General features: G+C 30.8%; 1 protein-coding gene across 1 annotated transcript in view; it reads left to right on the top strand.

The window, feature by feature from the left end:
• The window catches only part of atp9a (ATPase phospholipid transporting 9A), an 80,840-nt gene that overhangs the window by 50,106 nt on the left and 4,093 nt on the right, over positions 1 to 26,641 (top strand). Inside the window, exons 15-22 of the mRNA XM_073822752.1 lie at positions 4,465 to 4,557; positions 4,678 to 4,761; positions 10,582 to 10,752; positions 11,102 to 11,200; positions 16,028 to 16,117; positions 18,392 to 18,536; positions 21,526 to 21,590; positions 24,080 to 24,250. Of these exons, the coding sequence (XP_073678853.1) occupies positions 4,465 to 4,557; positions 4,678 to 4,761; positions 10,582 to 10,752; positions 11,102 to 11,200; positions 16,028 to 16,117; positions 18,392 to 18,536; positions 21,526 to 21,590; positions 24,080 to 24,250 (918 nt within the window). The remainder of the gene's footprint in view (positions 1 to 4,464; positions 4,558 to 4,677; positions 4,762 to 10,581; positions 10,753 to 11,101; positions 11,201 to 16,027; positions 16,118 to 18,391; positions 18,537 to 21,525; positions 21,591 to 24,079; positions 24,251 to 26,641) is intronic.

Genomic DNA, 26,641 nt, shown 5'->3' with positions numbered 1-26,641 from the left:
AGGTTGGAGGGTCTCCTTCCCATCACCCTGATCTTTAGCTCCCTCCACAGATTCTCAATTGGATTTAAGTCAGGACTCTGGCTGGGCCACTGCAAAACGTTAATGTTTTTGTCCGCTATAATACTTTGTATTAAGAACTAATGATTAAAAAATGGGATTAAGAGGATTAATAAATAGGATTAATAAAATAAATATTTTTTCTGTACATTTTTTAATCATTAGTTCTTAATACAAAGTATTATTAAAATAGTATCTCCAATACTTTGCACTGTAGCCACTGGAACGCCAAAACATTTAGATATGGTCTTATAGCCCTTTCCTGACTTGTGTGCAGCCACAATGCACAGCCGCAGGTCCTCAGTGAGCTCCTTTGTCTTAGCCATGACTGTCAACAAACCAACAGCAGAGAGCTTCTGTTTTTCACCTCTTGAGTTGATTAAAACAAACAGCTGTTCCCAATGAATCAGGGTAATTAGGATGCTTTAGAACAGCTTGGACTATTTGGAATGGTATAGAACTTTGGATTTTCCCGTAGACTGTGACAGTTTGCAAAGGGTATGAATAATTTTGGAGATGCCAGTCTTTGTTCAAATGTAAATAAAAGATGAGAAATATTTTTTCCACAATGATGCCTCTTGTACATAATCTTATTATCTTTTGGAAGAAGCCTGATGGTTGAATAAAAGTAACTTTATGTCAGAATTTGCCAGGGTTATGAATAATTTCGGGCTTGACTGTGTTTTATTGCAGAGCTCTGAAATCTAATTAAAGCGCCCTCTAATTCAGTTGTTACTTGTTACTTCAGTTGTAAGAATTGCATTGAAGAGCTCTCTAATTGTAATAATTGAATTAGAGAGCTCACGTGTTATAATTGTTCCTAGCAATAATTGAATTAGAGAGCTCTGTAATTGAAATTGTTGCTAGTAATAATTGAATTAGAGAGCTCTGTAATTGGAATTGTTACTAGTAATAATTGAATTAGAGAGCTCACTTATTATAATTGTTCCTAGTAATAATTGAATTAGAGAGCTCTGTAATTGGAATTGTTACTAGTAATAATTGAATTAGAGAGCTCACTTATTATAATTGTTCCTAGCAATAATTGAATTAGAGAGCTCTGTAATTGGAATTGTTGCTCGTAATAATTGAATTAGAGAGCTCACTTATTATAATTGTTCCTAGTAATAATTGAATTAGAGAGCTCTGTAATTGGAATTGTTACTAGTAATAATTGAATTAGAGAGCTCACTTATTATAATTGTTCCTAGCAATAATTGAATTAGAGAGCTCTGTAATTGGAATTGTTACTAGTAATAATTGAATTAGAGAGCTCACTTATTATAATTGTTCCTAGCAATAATTGAATTAGAGAGCTCTGTAATTGGAATTGTTGCTCGTAATAATTGAATTAGAGAGCTCACTTATTATAATTGTTCCTAGCAATACTTGAATTAGAGAGCTCACTTATTATAATTGTTCCTAGTAATAATTGAATTAGAGAGCTCACTTATTATAATTGTTCCTAGCAATACTTGAATTAGAGAGCTCACTTATTATAATTGCTCCTAGTAATAATTGAATTAGAGAGCTCTGTAATTGGAATTGTTACTAGTAATAATTGAATTAGAGAGCTCACTTATTATAATTGTTCCTAGCAATAATTGAATTAGAGAGCTCTGTAATTGGAATTGTTGCTAGTAATAATTGAATTAGAGAGCTCACTTATTATAATTGTTACTAGCAATAATTGAATTAGAGAGCTCTGTAATTGGAATTGTTACTAGTAATAATTGAATTAGAGAGCTCACTTACTATAATTGTTACTAGCAATAATTGAATTAGAGAGCTCTGTAATTGGAATTGTTACTAGTAATAATTGAATCAGAGAGCTCACTTATTATAATTGTTACTAGCAATAATTGAATTAGAGAGCTCACTTATTATAATTGTTCCTAGTAATAATTGAATTAGAGAGCTCTGTAATTGGAATTGTTACTAGTAATAATTGAATTAGAGAGCTCACTTATTATAATTGTTCCTAGCAATAATTGAATTAGAGAGCTCTGTAATTGGAATTGTTACTAGTAATAATTGAATTAGAGAGCTCACTTATTATAATTGTTCCTAGCAATAATTGAATTAGAGAGCTCTGTAATTGGAATTGTTGCTCGTAATAATTGAATTAGAGAGCTCACTTATTATAATTGTTCCTAGCAATACTTGAATTAGAGAGCTCACTTATTATAATTGTTCCTAGTAATAATTGAATTAGAGAGCTCACTTATTATAATTGTTCCTAGCAATACTTGAATTAGAGAGCTCACTTATTATAATTGCTCCTAGTAATAATTGAATTAGAGAGCTCTGTAATTGGAATTGTTACTAGTAATAATTGAATTAGAGAGCTCACTTATTATAATTGTTCCTAGCAATAATTGAATTAGAGAGCTCTGTAATTGGAATTGTTGCTAGTAATAATTGAATTAGAGAGCTCACTTATTATAATTGTTACTAGCAATAATTGAATTAGAGAGCTCTGTAATTGGAATTGTTACTAGTAATAATTGAATTAGAGAGCTCACTTACTATAATTGTTACTAGCAATAATTGAATTAGAGAGCTCTGTAATTGGAATTGTTACTAGTAATAATTGAATCAGAGAGCTCACTTATTATAATTGTTCCTAGCAATAATTGAATTAGAGAGCTCACTTATTATAATTGTTCCTAGTAATAATTGAATTAGAGAGCTCTGTAATTGGAATTGTTACTAGTAATAATTGAATTAGAGAGCTCACTTACTATAATTGTTACTAGCAATAATTGAATTAGAGAGCTCTGTAATTGGAATTGTTACTAGTAATAATTGAATCAGAGAGCTCACTTATTATAATTGTTCCTAGCAATAATTGAATTAGAGAGCTCACTTATTATAATTGTTCCTAGTAATAATTGAATTAGAGAGCTCTGTAATTGGAATTGTTACTAGTAATAATTGAATTAGAGAGCTCACTTACTATAATTGTTACTAGCAATAATTGAATTAGAGACCTTTGTAATTGGAATTGTTACTAATAATAATTGAATTAGAGAGCTCACGTATTATAATTGTTCCTAGCAATAATTGAATTAGAGAGCTCTGTAATTGGAATTGTTACTAGTAATAATTGAATTAGAGAGCTCACTTATTATAATTGTTCCTAGCAATAATTGAATTAGAGAGCTCTGTAATTGAAATTGTTGCTAGTTATAATTGAATTAGAGAGCTCTGTAATTGGAATTGTTACTAATAATAATTGAATTAGAGAGCTCACTTATTATAATTGTTCCTAGCAATAATTGAATTAGAGAGCTCACTTATTATAATTGTTCCTAGTAATAATTGAATTAGAGAGCTCTGTAATTGGAATTGTTACTAGTAATAATTGAATTAGAGAGCTCACTTATTATAATTGTTCCTAGCAATAATTGAATTAGAGAGCTCTGTAATTGGAATTGTTGCTAGTAATAATTGAATTAGAGAGCTCACTTATTATAATTGTTACTAGTAATAATTGAATTAGAGAGCTCACTTATTATAATTTTTCCTAGCAATAATTGAATTAGAGAGCTCTGTAATTGGAATTGTTACTAGTGATAATTGAATTAGAGAGCTCACTTATTATAATTGTTACTAGTAATAATTGAATTAGAGAGCTCACTTATTATAATTGTTCCTAGCAATAATTGAATTAGAGAGCTTTGTAATTGGAATTGTTACTAATAATAATTGAATTAGAGAGCTCACGTATTATAATTGTTACTTATAATAATTGAATTAGAGTGCTCTGTAATTGGAATTGTTACTAGTAATAATTGAATTAGAGAGCTCACTTACTATAATTGTTACTAGCAATAATTGAATTAGAGAGCTCTGTAATTGGAATTGTTACTAGTAGTAATTGAATTAGAGAGCTCACTTATTATAATTGTTACTAGTAATAATTGAATTAGAGAGCTCACTTATTATAATTGTTCCTAGCAATAATTGAATTAGAGAGCTTTGTAATTGGAATTGTTACTAATAATAATTTAATAAGAGAGCTCACGTATTATAATTGTTCCTAGCAATAATTGAATTAGAGAGCTCTGTAATTGGAATTGTTGCTAGTAATAATTGAATTAGAGAGCTCACTTATTACAATTGTTACGAGCAATAATTGAATTAGAGAGCTCTGTAATTGGAATTGTTACTAGTAATAATTGAATTAGAGAGCTCACTTATTATAATTGTTACTAGCAATAATTGAATTAGAGAGCTCAGTAATTGGCATTGTTACTAGTAAAAATTGAATCATAGAGCTCTCTAATTGAATTGTTACTAGTAAAAATGCAATTATGAGTAACGCTTAGTATATTTTAGGCTAAAACGGCTTGCCATCATAAATAATAAATTATTTAACAAAACATATTCTGTTTTTGTTAGGATGAATCCACAGGAGAGATCTCATTTTACATGAAGGGTGCTGATGTGGTGATGGCCGGCATTGTTCAGTACAATGACTGGCTAGAGGAGGAGGTAATTCACGTTTTTTATGAACGTCAACAAATATGAAATTATTTTAAATTGACGTCATGCTTATGTCAAGAAGCTTAGTGACTTTTATGTTGGGAATTTGTTTCCTGTTCTCGTTATCAGTGTGGAAATATGGCCCGGGAAGGCTTGAGGGTGCTGGTGGTGGCCAAAAAATCCCTAACAGAAGAACAATACCAAGATTTTGAGGTGAGTTTCCAGCGCTTAGTCATTAGAAAGTTTGCTGTGGAACAAAATCCTGGGGTGAATAGTTGCTGATGGATTGGTGTATTAATATAAGGCATTTAAGGCCTTGGCCCAAAAAAACATGGAAAGAAAATGATGTGATAGATCCATCATTCGCCACTCACCATTTTACACTGTCGTTCAAAAGTTTGGGCTCAGTAAGACTTTTTAAAAGAAATCTCTTGTGCTTGTACCAAGACCCCATGGTTAAGAATAACATAAAAAGGTCTAAAATTGTGAAATATTATTACAATCTAAAATGTGTGTTTTCAATTTGAATATAGTTTAAATTGTAATTTATTTCTGTGATGAAAGCTGAATTTTCAGCAACGTTACTCCAGTCTTCAGTGTCACATGATCCTTCAGAAATCATTTTAACATGCTGATTTGCTGTTCAAGAAACTATCAATCAGTTTAACGTCCTTGCTGAATCAAAAAAAAGAAAGAAAAAAATGTATTGACCCAAACTTTTGAACGGTAGTGTATGAATAAAAGTAAAAAACACCATTTATTAAAAATAGGAATCTTTTCTAGCAGTATAATGGTGCATTCACACCAGACGCGAATGAAGCGGCAAGCGTGACTGATTTACATGTTAAGTCAATGAAAAGACGCGAATAGCCATCCTGCGGCTCGAAACGCGCGAATGTGGCGGCGCGAAACGCGCAAATAGCGTGAATGAAGTGGCACGCATTGAGCGTTTCAAGCGTTTGGCGCGCCATTTGCGTGAAATGCGCGAGTTCAAAAATCTGAACTTTGGCGAAAATTCGCACCGCGTTAACCAATCAGGAGCTTGCTCTAGTAGTGATGGAGGCAGAAATCCGAAACAACAATGAAGGACAAAATCACCGTTGCTGTCTGTGGTTACTCGGAGCTGTACCATACATCTTTGTACTTTTATAGAAACAGGAATTAAAAGAATCTTGCTTGGAAGAAAGTGAGTGAAGAGGTCGGGCAATCTGGTAAGTTTAAAAAAATGCTCTTTTCTCAATCTGACCTACATATATATACATATTGAGACTACAAGCAAGCTAAAGCTGGCAAATTGAGCTCATTCACCTATTTTACAACTACTTTCCCACTGACGAGTGGCAGACGCCCCTCCCATGACGCAAATTCGCATCTGTTGTGAAGTAAATTTCACGCGCGAATGAAGCGAGTAAACTAAAATGTTCAAGCATCCAACTACCCGCGAATAGCGCAATTTATTCGTGCAAGTCGCGTCCGGTGTGAACGCACCTTAAGTCTTCACTATCACTTCTTTTGAATGGTAGTGTGTGTATACGTAAAGAAAATCAAACAATTAATACATTATACAAATAATAAAAAAAAATACACTACCTTTCCATAGATTGCGGGATCAGTAAGAATTTTAATGGATTTTGAAGACTCTTCTGCTCATCAAAGCTGCATTTATTTTATCTAAAATACTGAAAAAAACAGTAATATTGTGAAATATTATTACAATATAAAATAACAGTTTTCTATTTTAATATACTTTGATGCAAAGCTGAATTTTTCAGCATCAATACTCCAGTCATTACTCAATGTTGGAAACTTAATGCTTAAAGGTTGTGCTGCTTAATGAATAAAAGTTAAAAAGAAGAACATTTATATAAAAAAAATTTAAATCTTTTATAGCAACATAAATAGCAAAAAATAATAAAATAACTAATAAATGATACAAATAATAAAAAAATACATAGTCAAGTTAGCTCTGGGAAGCAAATATGACACATTTTCACAAGCAATTACAACTGGCTGACAGCTATTTGACTCAAATGACAAATAACTCAAGCTCACATCAGAATAATTCACCTTTGTAGAGCTGTCAGTCAATAAAAAAATGTATCAGATGATCTGCATTCAAGATGGACCATCTCTGATAAAGACAGAATCAATGATTCATTGCATTCATTTTGATCACTGTTTGTAATTAAAAATATATTGACAACCAGTGACAATCAGTGATTTGAGAAGGCGTATTTGTTTAACATTGACCAGAGGTTCTTAAAGCAACAGTTCACCCAAAAATACAAATCCTGTCATCATTTACAAAAGAAAGATTGGTAACCGAACTTCAATATTATGGGAAACGTCATGGACAGCATGAAAAACAATACAAAACAGAGCTGAAATCACCATATTGTGGTGCAATTTCGTATTATAGTTGCTTGGTAATATGACTATGCACATCAAATATTTGGCCAATATGTCCATGTTCCTTTTCAGCTTATGTCATAATTTTGCATTGTTCTCCTACACATTAATAAATGACATCCTTTGCACTGCTTGTTCAGTGTAAAACGCGAGCGCTGAGAGCGGCTGGTATAGACGGTGACCTTTGAATGTTTATAACTACAATATCCAGGTGCTGATCTATATTTAGCCAGATTAATCGGTTTCCTAGCGACCGTCCGTCGTCAACAGTAATTGTCAAAAAGAACTGTAGCATGTTTTCCACAGGGAACACCCCCAAAACGAAAGTTACCCCGCCCACGCGCACAGAGAAAGACTTGTTTCTTCTCCCAGGCCCACGTTCCCACTCTCCGAGCTGAAGTGTGTGATTGTGTGTGAGCGGGTGGGCGGCGGTGACTCACCGAATGTGTGAGTCACCAAGTGAGAGTGTGTTCCTGTGTGACTCGCGCGCACATTGTTTGCTCTTTATCTCACTGCGATTGTGGGCCGTGCCCTCACAACTCGCTCTGGCTTCACTCAGAAGAGTGGCACGTCGGCTCCAGGGGTCAATGCAAGGGTGTGTGATTCTGACAGTGATTATTTGACTGAGTATCAGGGGTCTAAACGTTCTCGTTTGACATGTCTGATATGTTTCCTTTCGTTGTCTTTTTAAAAAATCTGTTTAGAAATCAGAGTTAGATGAATTTTAGCTCATAATCGTGATACATCGATATAGCAGATGGGGAAAATGTAATAAACAAATGTAACAAACAATGTGTTATTGCATCTGTTGGATCCGTAGATGTTTGTAGAATGGAAATGACTATAAAACAGGAAGGGTTTTACTAATTAGCAAGGCTTAACAACCCCAATCTTGACCCAAAGTTGTTAAAATTAGTATTGGTAATTCTCTTTGTTTCATTCAGCAAAAAAACATCTAATACATGTTGTCAATATTGTTAAAAGTTAAAATGTTTTTTTGATTTAATGTGATTTTCTATCTTTATGTGCTGAATTGTGTCTTTAAATATAGCGCACATATGTAATATATATATATATTTAATACATACAGTTTTTTTTTTAAGGGAGTAACTATTTAAATTATAATTCAATGTCAATATGTTTTACAGTTTTAATGCCTATTATTATTATTATTATTATTATTATTATTATTATTATTATTAAAACAATAATGTATAACAATTATTATTAGTAGTATTATGCATTCAATAACTAATAATAATAATAACTATAATTATCATTATATTTTAATAATAAACAACTATTGTTAGTAATAATAATAATAATTGTTGTTATTATTATTATTATTATTTAAATTGTTTATATAAAACATCGACAATAATTATAACATTAATATACCAATTATTGGTAGTATTAAATATTATGACAACAACAATAATAACATTAATGTTATTATTATTATTATTAATTTAAACAATGAGTATTAATAATAATCATTATTATTATTATTTATTGTTATTGTTTTATTTGAACTAATTTAAACAATAGCCGTTAGTAATAATAATATATTTAAATAATATTTAAATAATAATAATATTCAGGGTTTATTGTCTTAGTTTTATTCAGAAATCTAATACATATCAATAAGTTGTAATTTTCCATTTTTATGTGCTAAATTGTGCCTTTAAATATGGCGCACATATGTAATATACATTTAACATGAACAGTTTCTCTTTTAAGGGAGTGACTACTTAAATTATAAATCAGTGTTGATATGTTTTACAGTTTTAATGCCTAGTAATAATAATGTTTATTATTATTAAAACAATAACAATATATATCTATTATAATAATCTATTAATTATTATTATTATTATTATTATTATATTTCAATAATTAATTGAAACAGTGACTTAATTATTTTTATTATTTATTGTTGTTGTTGTTGTTATATTTTAATAACTAATTTAAACAATTGCTGTTAACAATAATAATTATTATTTTACTTGTAATTATTGTTATTAAAACGACAACAATTATAAAAATAATAACTATTATTGTTGTTGTTGTTGTTGTTATTATTATATTTTAATAAATAATTTAAACAACTATTGTTAGTAATAATAATAATAATATTGTATTGTTATTATTGTTGTTGTTATTATTATTTTAATAATTAATTTAAACAGTGACTTAATAATTATTATGTATTGTTATTGATATATTTTAATAACTAATTTAAACAATTGCTGTTAGTAATAATAATTATTATTGTACTTGTAATTATTATTTAAATTGAATAATAATGACAATTATAACAACAACAATAGTAATAATGTTATAAACAATAATTATTGCAGTGATCAATTATTAATATTATTATTATATAAAACAATGACAGTAATTATAACAGCATAACAATTATTATTGGTCGTATTAGACATTAAAACAACTATAATAAATATTATATTTTAATTAATTTAAACAATTACTGTTAGTAATAATAATAATTGTTATTATACTTGTAATTTTTGTAATTTAATGTAAAATTAAATAATAATGACAATTATAACAATAATAATAATAATATTACAAACATAATTATTGGTAGTATTAGACAGACATTAAAAAAACAATAATAATAATAATAATAATAATTATTATTATTATTATTATTATTATTATCATCATATTTTAGTAATTAACTTTAAAAATTACTAATAATAATTATTGTTAATATTATTGTACTTATAATTATTGTTTTAATTAAATTATAATATCAATTATTATAACAGTACTAATTATATAAACAATTATATCAGCAATAAAATGTATTATTATTATTATTATTATTATTATCATTAAAACAATGACAATACTTCTAACAATATATAACAATTATTATTAGTAGTAGTAGTATTAGACATTAAAACCAACTATTATTATTATTATTATTATTATTATTATTATTATTATATTTTAACAATTAGTTTAAACAATTACTATTAATAATTATTATTAAAAGTATTGTTTTTAATTAAATAATAATAACAATTGTTATTATAAATAATAAAATAAACTAATAATAACAGTAATGAAATAATATTATATATATTACATATATATATTATTATTTGCATGTTACACTAATGTCTTTAAAGAAAAACTATATATACTGTATATTCAATATATATTAAAAACAAAATATATTTTAAAAATATGCATTATATTTGTAGAAAGATTTTTGCACATAACATTTTTGAAAAATGCATTAAAATTTTTTAAAAATAATTATACATATTTATATTTATTTATTTATTAATATTTATTTATTGACAGCACATATTTGTTTGCTTGGAAATGGTGGTCTGTGTGCAACGTAATGGACAAAATGTGCAAAAAATGTCAAATCTTAAAAATACTATTGTTTTTATATTGTATTTATTGTATTATATTTCATTCTATATTTGGTAAGTAATAGCAAATATACTAATTAAGAAATCCCTGCATCTTACCACCACTTTTAACATGCTGTCTATTACCTACTCTTAAACATCATGTAAAATAAATAAAATAATTGTGCATTACTTATGTTGCATCTAACATCTTTCACATATCCCACAGGCTCGCTACGTCCAGGCCAAGCTGAGCGTTCATGATCGTTCGCTGAAGGTTGCCACCGTGATAGAGAGTCTGGAGATGGAGATGGAGCTCTTGTGTCTCACTGGAGTCGAGGACCAGCTACAGGCCGATGTCAGACCCACGCTGGAGATACTACGCAACGCTGGCATCAAAGTCAGTGTCTGCACGCAGAGACAAGCACAGACAATGAGATTTCACTGTGGGCAGAGCCACTTAACACAATGCTCCAAAAATAGTAGCGTTTATTGAAATGTCTTGACATGCAACGCTCTAGCCAGTTGAAGTTGGTCGAGACAAAAACTCTAATTACATTTACATGCTACTAATATGTGCCTTTTAGAGATAAATGTGCTAAAAAACATGTTCTTTTTAGCTTTTGTACTTTAAGCTACTGCCCTAGTGACAGTTTTTTTTTTTTAAAGTGTATTTGTTGACGTGTTATCACAAGTGCTTAGGCACATCAATGTCAAGCCTAATTCAACCAAACCTGTTCTTTGTCCAGGTTTGGATGCTAACCGGGGACAAATTAGAGACTGCAACATGCACAGCCAAAAACGCCCATCTAGTGACCCGCAATCAGGACATCCACGTGTTCAGGCCTGTAAGTCCTCTCTAGACTACATAATACAGCCATTATTTTTAAATAGGTCATATCTTATTCTTCTGTAATGATTTATTTCCCTCTGTGGTTAAGCAGTAATGTTTCTTGCATCAGAAAATATATCCCATTTCTTCCTGACCCGTAGAAACAAGCTCTAGATCCTTAAACAAACCCTGGGATCTGTGCAGGAAAAAGTGAGCAATGCTTATTTTCGAGACGCAAATCTTTCATTATGTTATAGTAGGTGTTTTAACGGTGCCCTATTCTTTCTCAAAACACTTAATGTGAAAAGACTTGTATTTTTTGGATGCCCTCTAGTAAAGGTTTTGAGGTGTGCTTATTACTATGGTGCCATCAGACAAAGTAGTTGCCATTGAAATGAATGGGAATGCGCAATACTACAGACCTCCTTATTCAAAAAAAGAGACTCTCTGAATCTGTCAGAAATATGCACTGCTTTTCAAAAGTATGGAGTTGATGGAATTTTTTATGTTTATGCTCACCAAAGCTGCATTTATTTAATTAAAAATACAGTAAAAACAGTACAAATGTGAAATATTATTGCAATTTAAGATAACTGTGTTCTATTTTAATATATTTAGGGGTTCAAGCATGTAGCAGTGAAACCATATTGTAGTTAGAATAGTCACAGATCAACGGATTCCATGTAAAACTGATCATGCAGACCAAATCGTAAGTCGCAGAGACTTGGAGGGATGGTAGTACTCACACCACCCACAATGTGACCAAGGCTCACCCCAATCGGCCTGACGGGGGCGATGAAAAATCCGAAGTTGCTCATAACCCCTAAACCATCAGTCGCAGACTCAAGTGTTTTATGCCGTTGGAATCCTTAGCTCATGCCAGACAAAATGCAAAAGATTTGCAAAACCTACTTTTGCGAACTATTCCTAGGTTTTTCACCTGATTGGAACCAAACCAGTGCAGAAAGATTCTCTGGAGAGCGAATATCAATAATTATCAAAAACAAGTCCAACTTTCGACTCACCGTGTATGTTTTACTCTCAAAGATTTGGTGCCCATTGACTGCCATTATATGACAGACTGCAGCGGTTTAAACGGTTAAAAATCTGCTGAAGAAGCAAAGTCACCTATATCTTTGATGCCCTAGGCGGTAAGCAGATAAACATCATATTTTCATTTTTGGGCGAGCTATCCGTTTAAATGATTGAGAAGGTGTAAAAACTAGTCATAGGTTTCTCACTCAATCTGGAAAAAAAAAAACATTGCAATACAATTCTGGACTCTCTAGGCCAATTAAGCCTAAAGGAAAACACAAAACCTTCTTAGCATGGTTTACAGGTGATTCTAAACAAGTATAGAAAGTTTTGGATCGAACCACAACTGGTGCTATAACAGTAATAACTTAAAAAAAAACATAATATTTCTATGGTAAATTAATTGGATTTGCCAAAAGCACTTTTTTAAATAATTAATTAAGGTGGTTGCAGGCTTGCTAAATAATGCCTTTTAATGTGCTTAAATGCCTTAAAGCGATTGAACCCCGGTAATCGCTGCTTGCAGTTATATTTTAAAATATAATTTATTCCTGTGATGCAAAGCTGAATTTTCAAAGTCTTCAGTGTCACATGATCCTTCAGAAAACATTCTAATATGCCGATTTTCTGCTCTAGAAACATTTATTATTATTATCAGTGTTGAAAACTGTTCTGCTGGAAACTACCATACATAGTTTGTTTGGCAATTTTAATCTACTTAATGCATCCTTGATGAATAAAACTTTTGAACAGCAGTGTGCATGCAAACTCAATAAATCTCGTCTCACACCCAAGACAGTCTCAGACACAATTGGGCTCCAAAGCTTGATTAAGTTTAGTAGCTTTCATTGAACCAAACAGGGGAAAACAGCTTCCTGCAGCCTCCCTTTGCCCTCTCTCTGTGAAACGTGACTCTATGAGCTCTTATGGAGTTCCCATGTGGCGTGCTGCCACAGAAAGATAGGCCGCTCTGAGGAAGGTTGAATCTTCCTCGCAGCAGCAGTTCCTGGAAACAAAGGACAATGGCTGGCACAACATGAAAACAGGCACCTCGTTCCCTGCGGATCGAAGCGGCATCTGGATTGACTTCCTCCTGGACGCAAATGGCATCCAGATTGAGGTCTGGTGCATTTGAAATTGACAGATGAATTGCTCTAGTGCGAACGTCCACCAATTAGAAAACATCCTCTGTGTTGGCGAGCAGTTTTGGATGGATTTATGTGTCCAAAATTAGTTTTGGATTAAGTTTTGCGATAATTATAAAGGACTAGTTGACCTCATTTCCATATGGAAAAGTGTAGTGTGAACATTTGAAGAATTTAAAATAACCGTTTTTGTTATTTGAATGTATTTTATATGGGGCTGTTGATTTTATGTGTTCATTTGGTGCAGTTAAATATGAAAAAAATTACTGATGTAGCTTATTACAATGCAGTTATATGCCTCAGAAATTTAAAGATATGAGGGCAAAAGCCCATTCATAAAGACAGTCACTTGCTTTGTTTCTGAATGAATCAGCTGTTGGAACAAATCTAGTGAGTCAATGATTTAATCACCCATTCATAAAGAAGTCACTTACTTTGTTCTTGAATGAATTAGCCATTTGGACGAATCTGTAGAGTCAATGATTCAATGAACCTTTAATAAAAACAGTCAGTTGCTTCATTTCTAAATGAATCAGCCGTTTGAGTGAATCAAATAAGTCAACGATTCAATAACCCATTCATAAAGACAATCAGTTGCTTCGTTCCTAAATGAATCAGCCCTTTGAGTCAATCAAATGAGTTATTCAATAATCCATTCATAAAGACACTCACCTGCTTCGTTTCTGAATGAATCAGCCTTTTGAACAAAACAAGTCAGTGATTCAATGACCCTTTCATTAAGAAGTGACTCACGTTGTTCTTGAATGAATCAGCCATTTGAACAAATCTAGTAAGTCAGTGATTCAGTGACTTTCTTCATTTCATAAAGAAAGTCACTTGTTTCATTACTGAATGAATCAACCATTCAAATGTATTAAGTGAGCCAATGAGGACATTCATAAGGACAGTCACTTTCTTAATTTCTGAATCAATCAGATATTTGAATGAATCTAGTGAGTCAGTGATTCATAAAGTTACTTTTCATTTAATAAATCAGCCATTTACACAAATTAAGTCAGTGGTTTAATGACCCACTCATAAAGAAGTCACTTACTTTGTTCTTGAAAGAATCAGCCATTTGAACAAATCAAGTGAGTCAGTGATTCAGTGACCCATTTATAAAGCTGGTCACTTGCTTAATTTCTGAATGAATCAGCCATTTATATGAAACAAGTGAGTCAATGATTCAATGACCCATTCCTGCAGAAGTCACTTACTTTGTTCTGAAATCACTCAGCCATTTGAAAGATTCTAGCAATACAGTGATTCACGAACATAGTCACTTGCTTATTTTCAAAATGAATCAGCCATTTAAACAAATTGAGTAAGTGATTCAATGGCCCATACGTGAAGAAGTCACTTACTTTGTTCTTGAATGAGTCAGTCATTTTAACAAATCTTTTGAGTCAATGATTCAATGACTCTTATAATGACAATCACTTGTTTCATTTCTGAATGAATCAGCTGTTTGTATGAATCAGGTGAGTTAAGGATTTAGTGGCCCATTTATGAAGTCACTTCGATCTCAATTGAATCGATGCCATTTGAACGAATCTAGTGAGAGAGAAATTCAATGACCCTTTCATAATGACAATCACTTGCTTCATTTCTGAATAAAATAGATGTTTGAATGAATTGAATAAAGCAATGATTCAGTGACCCATGCATATATAGACATGACTGACTTTATTTCTAAATCAATCAGATATTTGAATGAATCTAGTGAGTCAGTGATTCAGTGACCCATTCGTGAAGAAAGTCACTTGTTTTGTTTTTTAATGAATCAGCCGTTTGAACAAATCAAGTGAGTCAGTAATTCAATGACCAATTTAAGGCAGCGACTTACCTTATTTGAACAAATCAGTTGAATATATGACCAAATGACTTAAGACAGATTTGAAGACAGAAGGAACATTAAAACTCAATTATTGTAATTGTTAATGCAATGTTGAATCAAAATATTTCTTTCTAAAGCAAGTTTTTGTAATGTCTGTTCAATGCGTTTCTCATCTAACACAATAATTTTAAATTATCTTTGGGGGTCAATTCCTGTGATGCAACATTACTCCAGTCTTCAATGTCACATGATCCTTCAGAAATAATCTGATATCTTGATTTGTTGCTTAAGAAATATGTGTGTCCAAAATTGCTTTTGGTTCATATTTTGAGAAAATTATAAAGGAATAGTTCACCTGAAAAACCTGTTTCAAACCTATATAACATTTCTTGAATGGAAAAGAACAGTGTGTACATTATTTCTAACTTCTCCTTTAGTGGTTCTCAGTAGAAAAAAGTCATATAGGTTTAAATGCAACATAACATTTAGTTTGTTTACCACTTTAACCTTTTAATCTAACGTCTTGAGCAAGCAATATCTGCCCAAAGCCATCTGTAATACAAAAACAACAGTTAGTTATAGTGAACTTCCTGTGTGAAACTTGCAGACAGCAGGCGAAGTAAACCTCACAGTTTAGACGGTTGAGCAGATAGCTAGTTGAATCTGGCACGGCCTGCCACGCAACTAACAGCTGAAGTCAATATCTCAGTCTCGGGATCTTGCTGCGGTTCACCACTGGTGTTTCTCAGATCACTATCCGCGTGGTTGCTTGTGTGTTTGTTTGAGAAAAAACAGTCCTGACGCTAAGCTCTCCGATGGGTTGCAGGTAACCACTCGAAGTGAAGCCCACCTTGAGCTCAACGCCTTTAGGAGGAAACACGACTGCGCGCTGGTGATATCGGGAGACTCTCTGGAGGTAACGTGAGCCTGCATGTACACGAGATTCGAACAAAACCCCTGCACATCTAAACACTCATGCCACATTCTTTGTGCAACAGATGTGTAAACGTCAAATCATGCAGCTTCTTGAATTGTTATTTCTCTGATTAGACTTATCTGTTGAATGAAAAAAAAAATGTTATAAAGACCCAAGCCACTCTAGCAACCATCCAACCTTTCAACTGCATACACTTTCAAAAGTTTGGGTTATTTTATTGTTTTTGACATCTCTTATGCTCACCAAGGCTGCATTTATTTGATTAAAAATGCAGTAAAAATAGAAATATTATGAAAAATTATTACAATTTCAAATAACTGTTTTCTGTTTGAAAATATTTTAGACTAATTTCTTCCTGTGATGCAATGAAGTTGAATTTTCAGCATCATTACTCCAGTCTTCAGTGTCACATGATCCTTAAATCATTGTATTATGCTGATTTGTTGCACAAGAAACATTTTTTATCATCAAATTTAAAAAGTTGTTTTCAAGATAATTTGATAAATAGACAATTCAAAAGAGCAGCATTTATTTGAAATCTTTGAAATATCTCTGAAGATTTGAATGTGTTTACTGTCACTTTTGATAAATGTAATGCATCCTTGCTGTATATAAATATTAGTTTCTTTCATAAAATAAAAGTACCGATCCCAAATGTTTTAATGTTTTCTTAAGAAAATGGATAAAAATAATTTTTACATGCACCTAAATCAGATAAATCTGTAGATATCAGTGTAAAATATGATTATTAGAATGAAGTCAACATTTGAATAAGTTGTCTTAAATGTATATAATTCATGTGAAATTGCCTCTATCCAGATTTTTGTTTAGTTTTTTTAAAGACGAAAAATATCATAGAGACTCTGGACTCGGGCCACCCTAACAACCACCCAGAACTATTAAAATTTGGATTATTTTAATTCTTTTGAAGTTTCTTATGTTCACTAAGGATGCATTTTTTGATCAAGTATACAGTAAAATATAGTCATATTATGAACAATTATTGCAATTTAAGATAACTGTTTTCTATTTGACTATATTGTAAAATGTAATTTATTCCTGTGATGCAAAGGTGAATTTTCAGGATCGTTACTCCAGTCTTCAGTGTCACATGATCCTTCAGAAATCATTCTAATATGCTGATTTGCTGCTCAATAAGCATTTTTTATTATCAATTTTAAAAACAGTTGCTGTAGTGCTGCCTAATAGTTCTTTTTTTCAAAATAATTTCAAGAAATAATCAGCAAAATATACAGGTTTACATTTCGTGCCACTAATATGGCCGATCGATGACGTGTTGTAAAAACACTCTATTATTTTTTTATTTTCATTTTTTATTATATTTTAATAAATACAGTAACAAATGTCTTGCTCATTGTTAAGTAATGATAATATATGCATTAACTAATGTTAACTAATGGGCCCTTATTTTAAAGTGTTAACCAAGTTTTTTAAAAAGAAAATTCAAAAGAGCAAAGATGTAATGCATCCTTGCTGAATAAAAAAATCGTAATTTCTTTCATCAAAAATATTGCACCGATCCCAAGCTTTTCAGCGTTTTCTTAAGAAAATGGATAAAAATAATTTTTTTTAAAATTTAAATTTTAAAAATAATGAGCCTGAATCAGATTACTGATAAATCTGTAGATATCAGTATAAAATGATTATAATGAGGTTAAAATTTGAATAATTTGTCTCATGTGAAATGGCCTTCATCCAGATTTTTTATTTTTTTTTAAAGGTGTTTCAAGATGCATTTTCAGTAAATGACCAGTATGATCAATAGTTTGATTCAGGTTTCATTTATAGACGTTTTTCCTGAACACGGAAGTAAGTCTGACTCTTAACTGAAAGAATGCTTTGCATTTCCGGTCTGCATTGTTTCTAGTCAAATTAGGGTATATTCCGAGCTAATAAACTAATGTTAAACCTACTAAAATGTTTTTAAAAAGCACATGGCTCCATAGTGCCATCACTTGGCAATGTCGCAATGACCGTCATTTGTCAGTGCCTCACTTTAATGAGTGTGTAGATGACACGAAGCAGCGGACGTTATTTGAATTGGTTCCTATGGAAACCGGAACAGAAAAGCATTCAATCTGACGTTAGAATTCGTAATGGCGGCGCTCATCGTTTGCCCAGGAAAAAGGTCTATAGAGGTTTTGTGTCACTCTGTGTCCTTCAGTATTGATTTGTCTGTCTGATGTCTCAGTGAATGGTCTGTTCTCAGTCTTGTTGTTGTTGTTGTTGCAGGTCTGTCTGAAGTATTACGAGTATGAGTTTATGGAGTTGGCGTGTCAGTGTCCGGCCGTCGTATGCTGCCGCTGCGCTCCCACACAGAAAGCCCAGATTGTTCGTCTGTTGCAGGAACGCACCGGCAAACTTACCTGTGCTGTGGGTGAGTACGCAACTTCCTCTCGGCCCTGTGCACTTGCTATGCCACTAAATTACTTAATGCTAACAATAAGGTTTCAGTTGTTAATGTTATTTAACTACATTAGTTAATAATTATTATTCAGCATTTTTAAATAATTTCAATATTTACTAATACATTATTAAAATCTAAAGTTACATCTGTCAATATTATTTAATGGACCTAAGCTGACATTAACTAATAGAGGGATTGCACAAAAGTGAGTACACCCCTCACAACCATTTTATTATATCTGCTCAAGGGACAATACTATAGAAATGAAACTTGGATGTATTTTAGAGTAGTCAAGGTGCAGCTTGTATAGCAGTATAGATTTACTGTCCTCTGAAAATAACTCAACATACAGCCATTATTGTCAAAATAGCTGGCAACAAAAGTGAGTACACCCTAAGTGAACTTGTCCAAAGCGTCAATATTTTGTGTTCGCACCATTGTTATCTGGCACTGCCTTAATCATCCTGGGCATGGAATTGATCAGAGCTGCACAGGTTGTTGCTGGGATCATCTACCACTCCTCACGCAGCTGCTGGACTCATGGTGCTTCTCCACCTTACGCTTGAGGATGCCCCACAGGTGCTCAATAGGGTTCAGGTCTGGAGACATACTTGGCCACCCCATCACCTTCAGCTACAGCTTCCTCAGCAAGGCAGTTGTCATCTTGGTGGTGTGTTTGGGGTCGTTATCATGTTGGAAAACCTAGTTTCTGGAGGAGAGGCATCATGTTCTGCTTCCCTCAATGAACTGCAGCTCCCCAGTACCAGCAGCACTCATGCAGCCCTAGACCATGATGCTACCACCACCATGCTTGACTTTAGGCAAGACACAATTTTCTTGGTACTCCTCAGCAGGGCATCGCCACACATGCTGGACACCATCTGAACCAAACAAGTTTACCACAGGACATGGTTCCAGTAATTCATGCTCTTGGACAGGTTGTCTTCAGCAAACTGTTTGCAGGCTTTTTTTTGTGAGCGAGCTTTAGATGAGGCTTCCTTCTGGGACGACTTGTTGCAGTGTGCGGTGTATGGTCTGAGCACTGACAAGCTGACCTTCTACTTCTGCGACCTTTAAAGCAAAGCTGGCAGCACTCATGCATCTGTTTTTGAAGCCAGGTTCTGCACCTGATGCAGAGAAACCAGTGCTAAACTTTGGTTGATCGACCCTTGCAAGGCCTGTTCCGAATGGAGCACATCTTGGAAAACCTCTGTATGACTGGGGGCAGCCGTGGCCTAATGGTTAGAGAGTCGGACTTGTAACCCAAAGGTTGCAGGTTCGAGTCTCAGGTCCGGCAGGGATTGTAGGTGGGGGGAGTGAATGTACAGCACCCTCTCCACCCTCAATACCACGACTGAGGTGAGTCCCTTGAGCAAGGCAGCGATCCCCCAACTGCTCCCCGGGCTGCCCACTGCTCCGGGTGTGTGTGCACTTGGATGGGTTAAATGCAGAGCACAAATTCCTAGTATGGGTAACCATACTTGGCCTCACTTCACCTCCTCCTTAAAAAATGACCCTGACCACTGTAGTAACTCCGTTTCAGTGTGTTACTGAACCCCTAATAGCCTTGGCCATCATTGTGGAGAGCAACATTTCTATTTCCCAAATGCTCAGAGAGTTCTTTGCCATGAGATGCCATGTTGAACATCCAGTGGTCAGTATGAGATAATTGTACTTAAATCACCTAATTGCAACTGCTCTGATACAAGATACACAACTTTGTATGGTCCTGTCAAGCGGACAAAAACATGATAAATATGACATGTGGCTTTGCATGGTTAAACAACATACTGCTGTTGTCACTCAGGGTGTACTCACTTTTGTTGCCAGCTATTCTGACAAAAATGGCTGTATGTTGAATTTTTTTCAAAGGACGGTAAATCTATACTGCTATAGAAGCTGCACACTGACTACTCTAAATATATATCCAAGTTTCATTTCTATAGTATTGTCCCTTGAGAAGATATACTAAAATGGTTGTTGAAATGTAAAGGGTTTACTTACATTCGTGAGATACTGTAAATCACGATTTGGTCAGTTACCCGGATGCGCAGCCATATTGGCGAAACTTGGATGTAAACAACACCACTGTTAACGTACTACTGAATACGTTGTTCTTAAACATGTGGAAGCTGCTAAATCATATAGAAAAGGACTTAATAATCAGGAAAGGGCGCAATATTTGACCAACTAAAGTTAACAGGTGGTAAAGATATGTACAAGCAGTATTTATTAAGATATTAGCCTAATATTTCACCTACCTGACCATAAATTATGCCCTGGAAATTCTGATTTAGTTTGGCCAACCGCAAACGCCTTTTGTTCCTCAGACAGTTTTTTTGCACTCACTTTTTCAATCAATAGTACTCCAAATGTTTTTTTCCGGTCCGACCGATTAGTACAGCCCAAAACATGACAATAATTAACCATTTATAGCAGCAATAATCAGCAAAATATGCAAATTTCATTCGTTTCAGTAGCATTGTTTGCGTTCAGTGCCAGCAATCTGGCCAATTAATGACGTGTTGTAAAAACACTCTATTATTTTTATTTTATTTATTTATTTTATTTTAATAAATACAGTAACAAATGTCTTGCTCATTGTTAGTTACGAATGCTCATATTATGGGAATGACCAGATATAGTCATTTAAAGCTTTAATTTAGAATATGAATTACTAAATAAACCAAAATGAATAAATAAAAGATTATACATGTTATATAGACATATTTAAAAAGCAAAAATAGTAAAACTTTAACTAAAAAAATTTTTTTTAAAATTTTAAATAAAACTGAGTTAAATGTTTTTATTTAAATTTAATTTTAAATTCAAAATATTAACTAAAACTGTAATGATATATCAGTGGTACTAAAAATGCCACTGCTCTGTCTTAAGGTCTCGATCTGGGTCACGGCACCAGCTGTCTCTGGCTCATCACTCGCTGTTTTCTCTTTCTCAGGGGATGGAGGAAATGATGTCAGCATGATCCAGGAAGCAGACTGTGGCGTGGGAGTGGAGGGCAAAGTAAGAGCTAGCACTTCCCAGAGCAGCGGTCTCGTCAAACACACTGTCGCCTGCTTCCGGAGGCTTCCGTCCATCTGCGCTCGCTGCGTCAAACACACATGCAGATACAGATTCTCACATTTCTTACATTACATGACACTGAAAGCTCAGCGATGTTCTCATGTCAAGTCACATCATTTACAAGCCGCAACTTCCCACGACTGATTTACAACGTGTGATAGTCAACATAAAATCAAAATTCGTTGTTTATGTTATTTCAAAAATAGTGTCAGTTTTTATAATCTTTCTTGAAATAGTAATAACTTTAGCAGCCTCTGAAACAACTTTACTTGGTAATCATTATTTATGTTCATTTAATTTCACTTAAGCAGTAAAGCATATGAGGCTACACTATATTGAGTGCATCAGCATTTACAACTGATTATTTTATGTAGCTCATTAATAGTACTTATCTAGTTTATTAACTAGTTTATTTATAGCTGTATTGACTAATTCAGACTTGAACTATATATATAATTCAGACAAGAAATAATGTGTTCAGCTCTATTTTTTTCTATACATTTAGATGTTTATTTTTTTTATATGTTGTTTTTAATATAAATAGTAAATATGTATATGTGTATTTATATATAATTTAGTGGTTTATTTTTAGTGATTTAAAAAAATATATAATACCTAATAGTTTTTCATATTCCTAGCTGTTTAAATTAATCAAGACAGGAGCCATCCATCTTAATATTTTGAGAAATATTAATGTGTTCAAGTAATTTAGATGCAATTTTTTATTATTTTATTTTATTTTATTTTATAAATAGTTCAGCCAGGGATATAATGGTTTTTCATAAACCTAGCTGTATCGATCAATTTGTATTTTATTTTATTTATTTATTTTAAATAGCCATTTAGTCATAATACGTAATCATGTTTATAGTTTATTTACATTTATTTTATCTAGATTTTGTTCTATTTTATATAAATATTTCAAATATGGTAGTTTTTCATAAACCTAGCTGTACTGACCAATTTTGTGTTTTTTTATTTTTTTCCCCATTATTTTTTTAAATGTCTATTTAATCCTACTATGTCATTGTTTTAATATTTTATTTACATTTATTTTATTTTATCTTTTTTTATATTAATAGTAAACCTAGTTGTATTGACCAAGTTTTATTTTATTTTATTTTATTTTATTTTATTTATTATTATTATTATTTTTTAAATATCTATTCAGGCATCGTACGTAATTATTTTTATAGTTTATTTACATTTATTGCATTTTATTTAGATTTTGTTTAATTTTATATAAATAGTTCAGCTAGGGATATGAATAAATTTTTTATTGTATCTAGATTTTATTTTATTGTATTTTATTTTATTTAAATAGTTCAAATAGAAGTGTAAGTAGTTATTTAATTTTTTTTAAATAGTCATAATACATATTAGTTTTTATAGTTTCTTTACATTTATTTAATATAATTTTATTTTATCTAGATTTTATTTGATATAAATAGTTCAGCTAGGGATATGATAGTTTTCATAAACTGAACTTCGCTATATTGACCAATTTTTATTTTATCTTATTTTATTATTTAAAATAGCCATTTATTCATAATATGTAATAGTTTTTATAGCTTCTTTACATTTATTTAATATAATTTTATTTTATCTAGATTTTATTTGATATAAATAGTTCAGATAGTGATATGATAGTTTTTAACTGGCTGTATTGACCAATTTTAATTTAATCTTAATTTATTTTTATTTTAAAATTTCTTATTGTTGGTTCCTTAATTATAATACTTAATAGTTTTTCATATTCTGAGCTGTTTTGATTAGTTTTATTAATTTATCTGCAGTTGTTTATTTATTTACTGTTTTATTTTATTGTATCTAGATTTTATTGTATTTTATATAAATAGTAGGGATACAATTGTTTTTCATATACATACTAGCTGTATTGACTAATAATTGTTTATTTGCATTTATATTATTTTTATTTTATTTTATTATCAGTAGTTCAGCTAGGAATATAATAGTTTTATAGTTTTATAATAGAAACTTCAGTGACTCTACAATGTCTGTTTAAGGCTGGTATGATTTCAGCAATCTAGCCTTGAGGTGGACGTCCATTTTAGAAACACATTTCAGACGACAGACGTTTTATGAGTCTAAATATACCTAAAATACTACAAAGCTAAACTTGACCCAGTTGAGGTTTCCAGGTCATCGAAATGAGACGTTATGGGACGGTTAATTGATATTGAGTCATTCATGACTAACACGGCTCAAGCCTCGATTGACTTGACGTGGTTACGTGGGACGTTGTTTTTCTTCCAAGTCTGTTTTTGTTTCACTCAGTCACTCGTGAACGAGCAGTGATCCGAAGATGTTTAATTTAGGCCGGCCTAATCTAGAAAACATTGTTGCTGATGCTCCAGAAGCTGCGTGTGAGTGCTCTGAGCTGTTTGTTTATTTGTCTGCGTGTGCAGGAAGGGAAGCAGGCGTCTCTGGCTGCGGATTTCTCCATCACTCAGTTTAAGCACTTGGGCAGACTGCTCATGGTCCACGGCAGAAACAGCTACAAACGCTCTGCTGCTCTGAGCCAGTTTGTCATCCACCGGAGTCTCTGCATCAGCACCATGCAGGTAGTGTCTGCTGCAGTAATTATCCAGCGCTAGCCCATCAATCACAGCAGCTGCACATAAACAGAGCGCAGCGATGAGAGCTTCATGTTATAAAAAAGAAACACATGTTTCGGGCAAAACTCTACTGCATTTGCCCCGTAGAACACATTCATGTTAGTATATTGCTGCCTCTTAAATACTGTATTTGTTTTAATATTTGTGAGTGATCTTAAATATTTTATATATATTTATATATAAACAATTATTAAATATTTTATAAAAATATTACTTTTTTTAACATATACCATAGTGTTACTACAGCTTTGGTATGTTTATTGGATAAACTAATACTTTGATATTTAGATTTTTTGATTTAGTTTATTTTATGTTTTTAAAATTCATTATATTTTACTATAATGACATGTATACAATAATAATATTTTGTGTTATGTTTAATTAATATTATTGTAATTTTATTATTGTTATAATTTATTATATTTGTAATATTTAATTATATATTTTTATGTAAGAATGTAATATTTAAATATATAATATATATATTTTAAATATTTGATTTAAAATAAATATATATATATAGAGAGAGAGATTTTTAAAATAAAAGTATGTATTTAAATGTCTTATATATATATATATATTGAGCTATTTAAATTGATATGATTAAAATTATATATATATATATATATATATATATATATATATATATATATTTATTTATTTATTTAAATATTTAATGTAATTTTCAAAAAATATATAGGTAGAGACATGTTTTTAAATAGAAAATAATGTATTTAAATATTTAAGTATTTTTATTGCACATTTTATATATTTTGTGCAAAAATTTGAAGCAGCACAACTGTTTTCAAGATTGATAATGTATATATTATATATGTAAATAATAATAGTAATTATATATATATATATATAATAATTTATACATTATAATACATTATAATAAAATAATGTAATATTTAAATATTTAATATAATTTTTTTACAAAAATATGTATATAGAGATAGATTGTGAAAATGAAAAATGTAATATTTATTATAATTAATATATATAGAGAGACATAAAGCTATTTAAATATTTATTATAATATTTAATATTTATTATTTATGTTAATATTTATATTAATGTACTAATATATATTTATATTTAATTATATTTTATTTTAATGGCATAAAATATATACAATAATATATATATATATATATATATATATATATATTATATATGCATGTATATATATAATATATATAATATATATATATATGTATGTATATATGTATTTTTATTTTATTGGATGTATTCCATTTTAATACTGAGATATTCTATTTTATTATATTATTTTAAAAATGTTTAATTAATTATATTTTATTATAATGACATAATATATACAATAATAAAGTATGTTATATTTTTTATTATTGTAATTTTATTCTAATTTATTATATTTTTAGCATGTTCTAAATGCTTTTTAGACATACTAATATTGTAATGCTGTGATATTTAATTGTAATTAATTAATTAATCTATGTATTTATTTAACTACCTGTAATAATTATGCATTATATTATTATAATTACATTATTTTTTTAAGACATGCCCCATGGTAATACTGTAATTTTTGTGTACAATGGTAGTTCCATGTTTTTTTAGACATGATATGGGAATTCATGAGAAATGTATTAATTTATTTCATTTTATTTTATTATTTTCTGTTAATTATAGTTTATTATAATTACATATATACAACAATGATATAATATGTCATATTAATTGTATTATTGTAAGTTTATTATTATTATTTCTTATATTTTGTAACGTGCAAAATGATAATTCTGTTTTTAAGACTTGAAAATGAGGTGATACTAATTAATTGATGTATTAATTAATTCATTCATTCATTCATTCATTCATTCATTTATTTATTATTTATAATTACTAATATTATTTTAAATATGCCCCATAGTAATATAGTTGTATTTTTATTTTATATTATTGTAATTTCTTAATTAATTAAATGTTATTATAATGGCATATAATACATACAATAACAATATTATATGTAATATTTATCTATGTTATTGTAATTTTCTTGTATTTGTAGCATGTGCACTTTGGTAATTCTGTGTTTTTACACATAATATTGTAATGCTGCAATATTTAATTTTAATTAATTAATCTATTTATGTATTTATTTATTGATTTAACTGCCTATAATAATTATTCATTATATTATTATAATTTATTATAATATATTATTTATTTATTTATTTATTTATTTATTTTAATTACCTATATTATTTATTTATTTAGTTATATTATTTTTTTTTGTTTGTTTGTTTATGTATAATTGCATTATTTAGTTTGGATATTATATCATGATAACATCATTATGTGCAT

This window comes from Garra rufa, chromosome 18 (genome assembly GCF_049309525.1).
Source record: "Garra rufa chromosome 18, GarRuf1.0, whole genome shotgun sequence".
NCBI lineage: Eukaryota > Metazoa > Chordata > Actinopteri > Cypriniformes > Cyprinidae > Garra > Garra rufa.
Note: the sequence above shows the minus strand (reverse complement) of the source record. Positions and strands in the feature narration are given on the sequence as shown.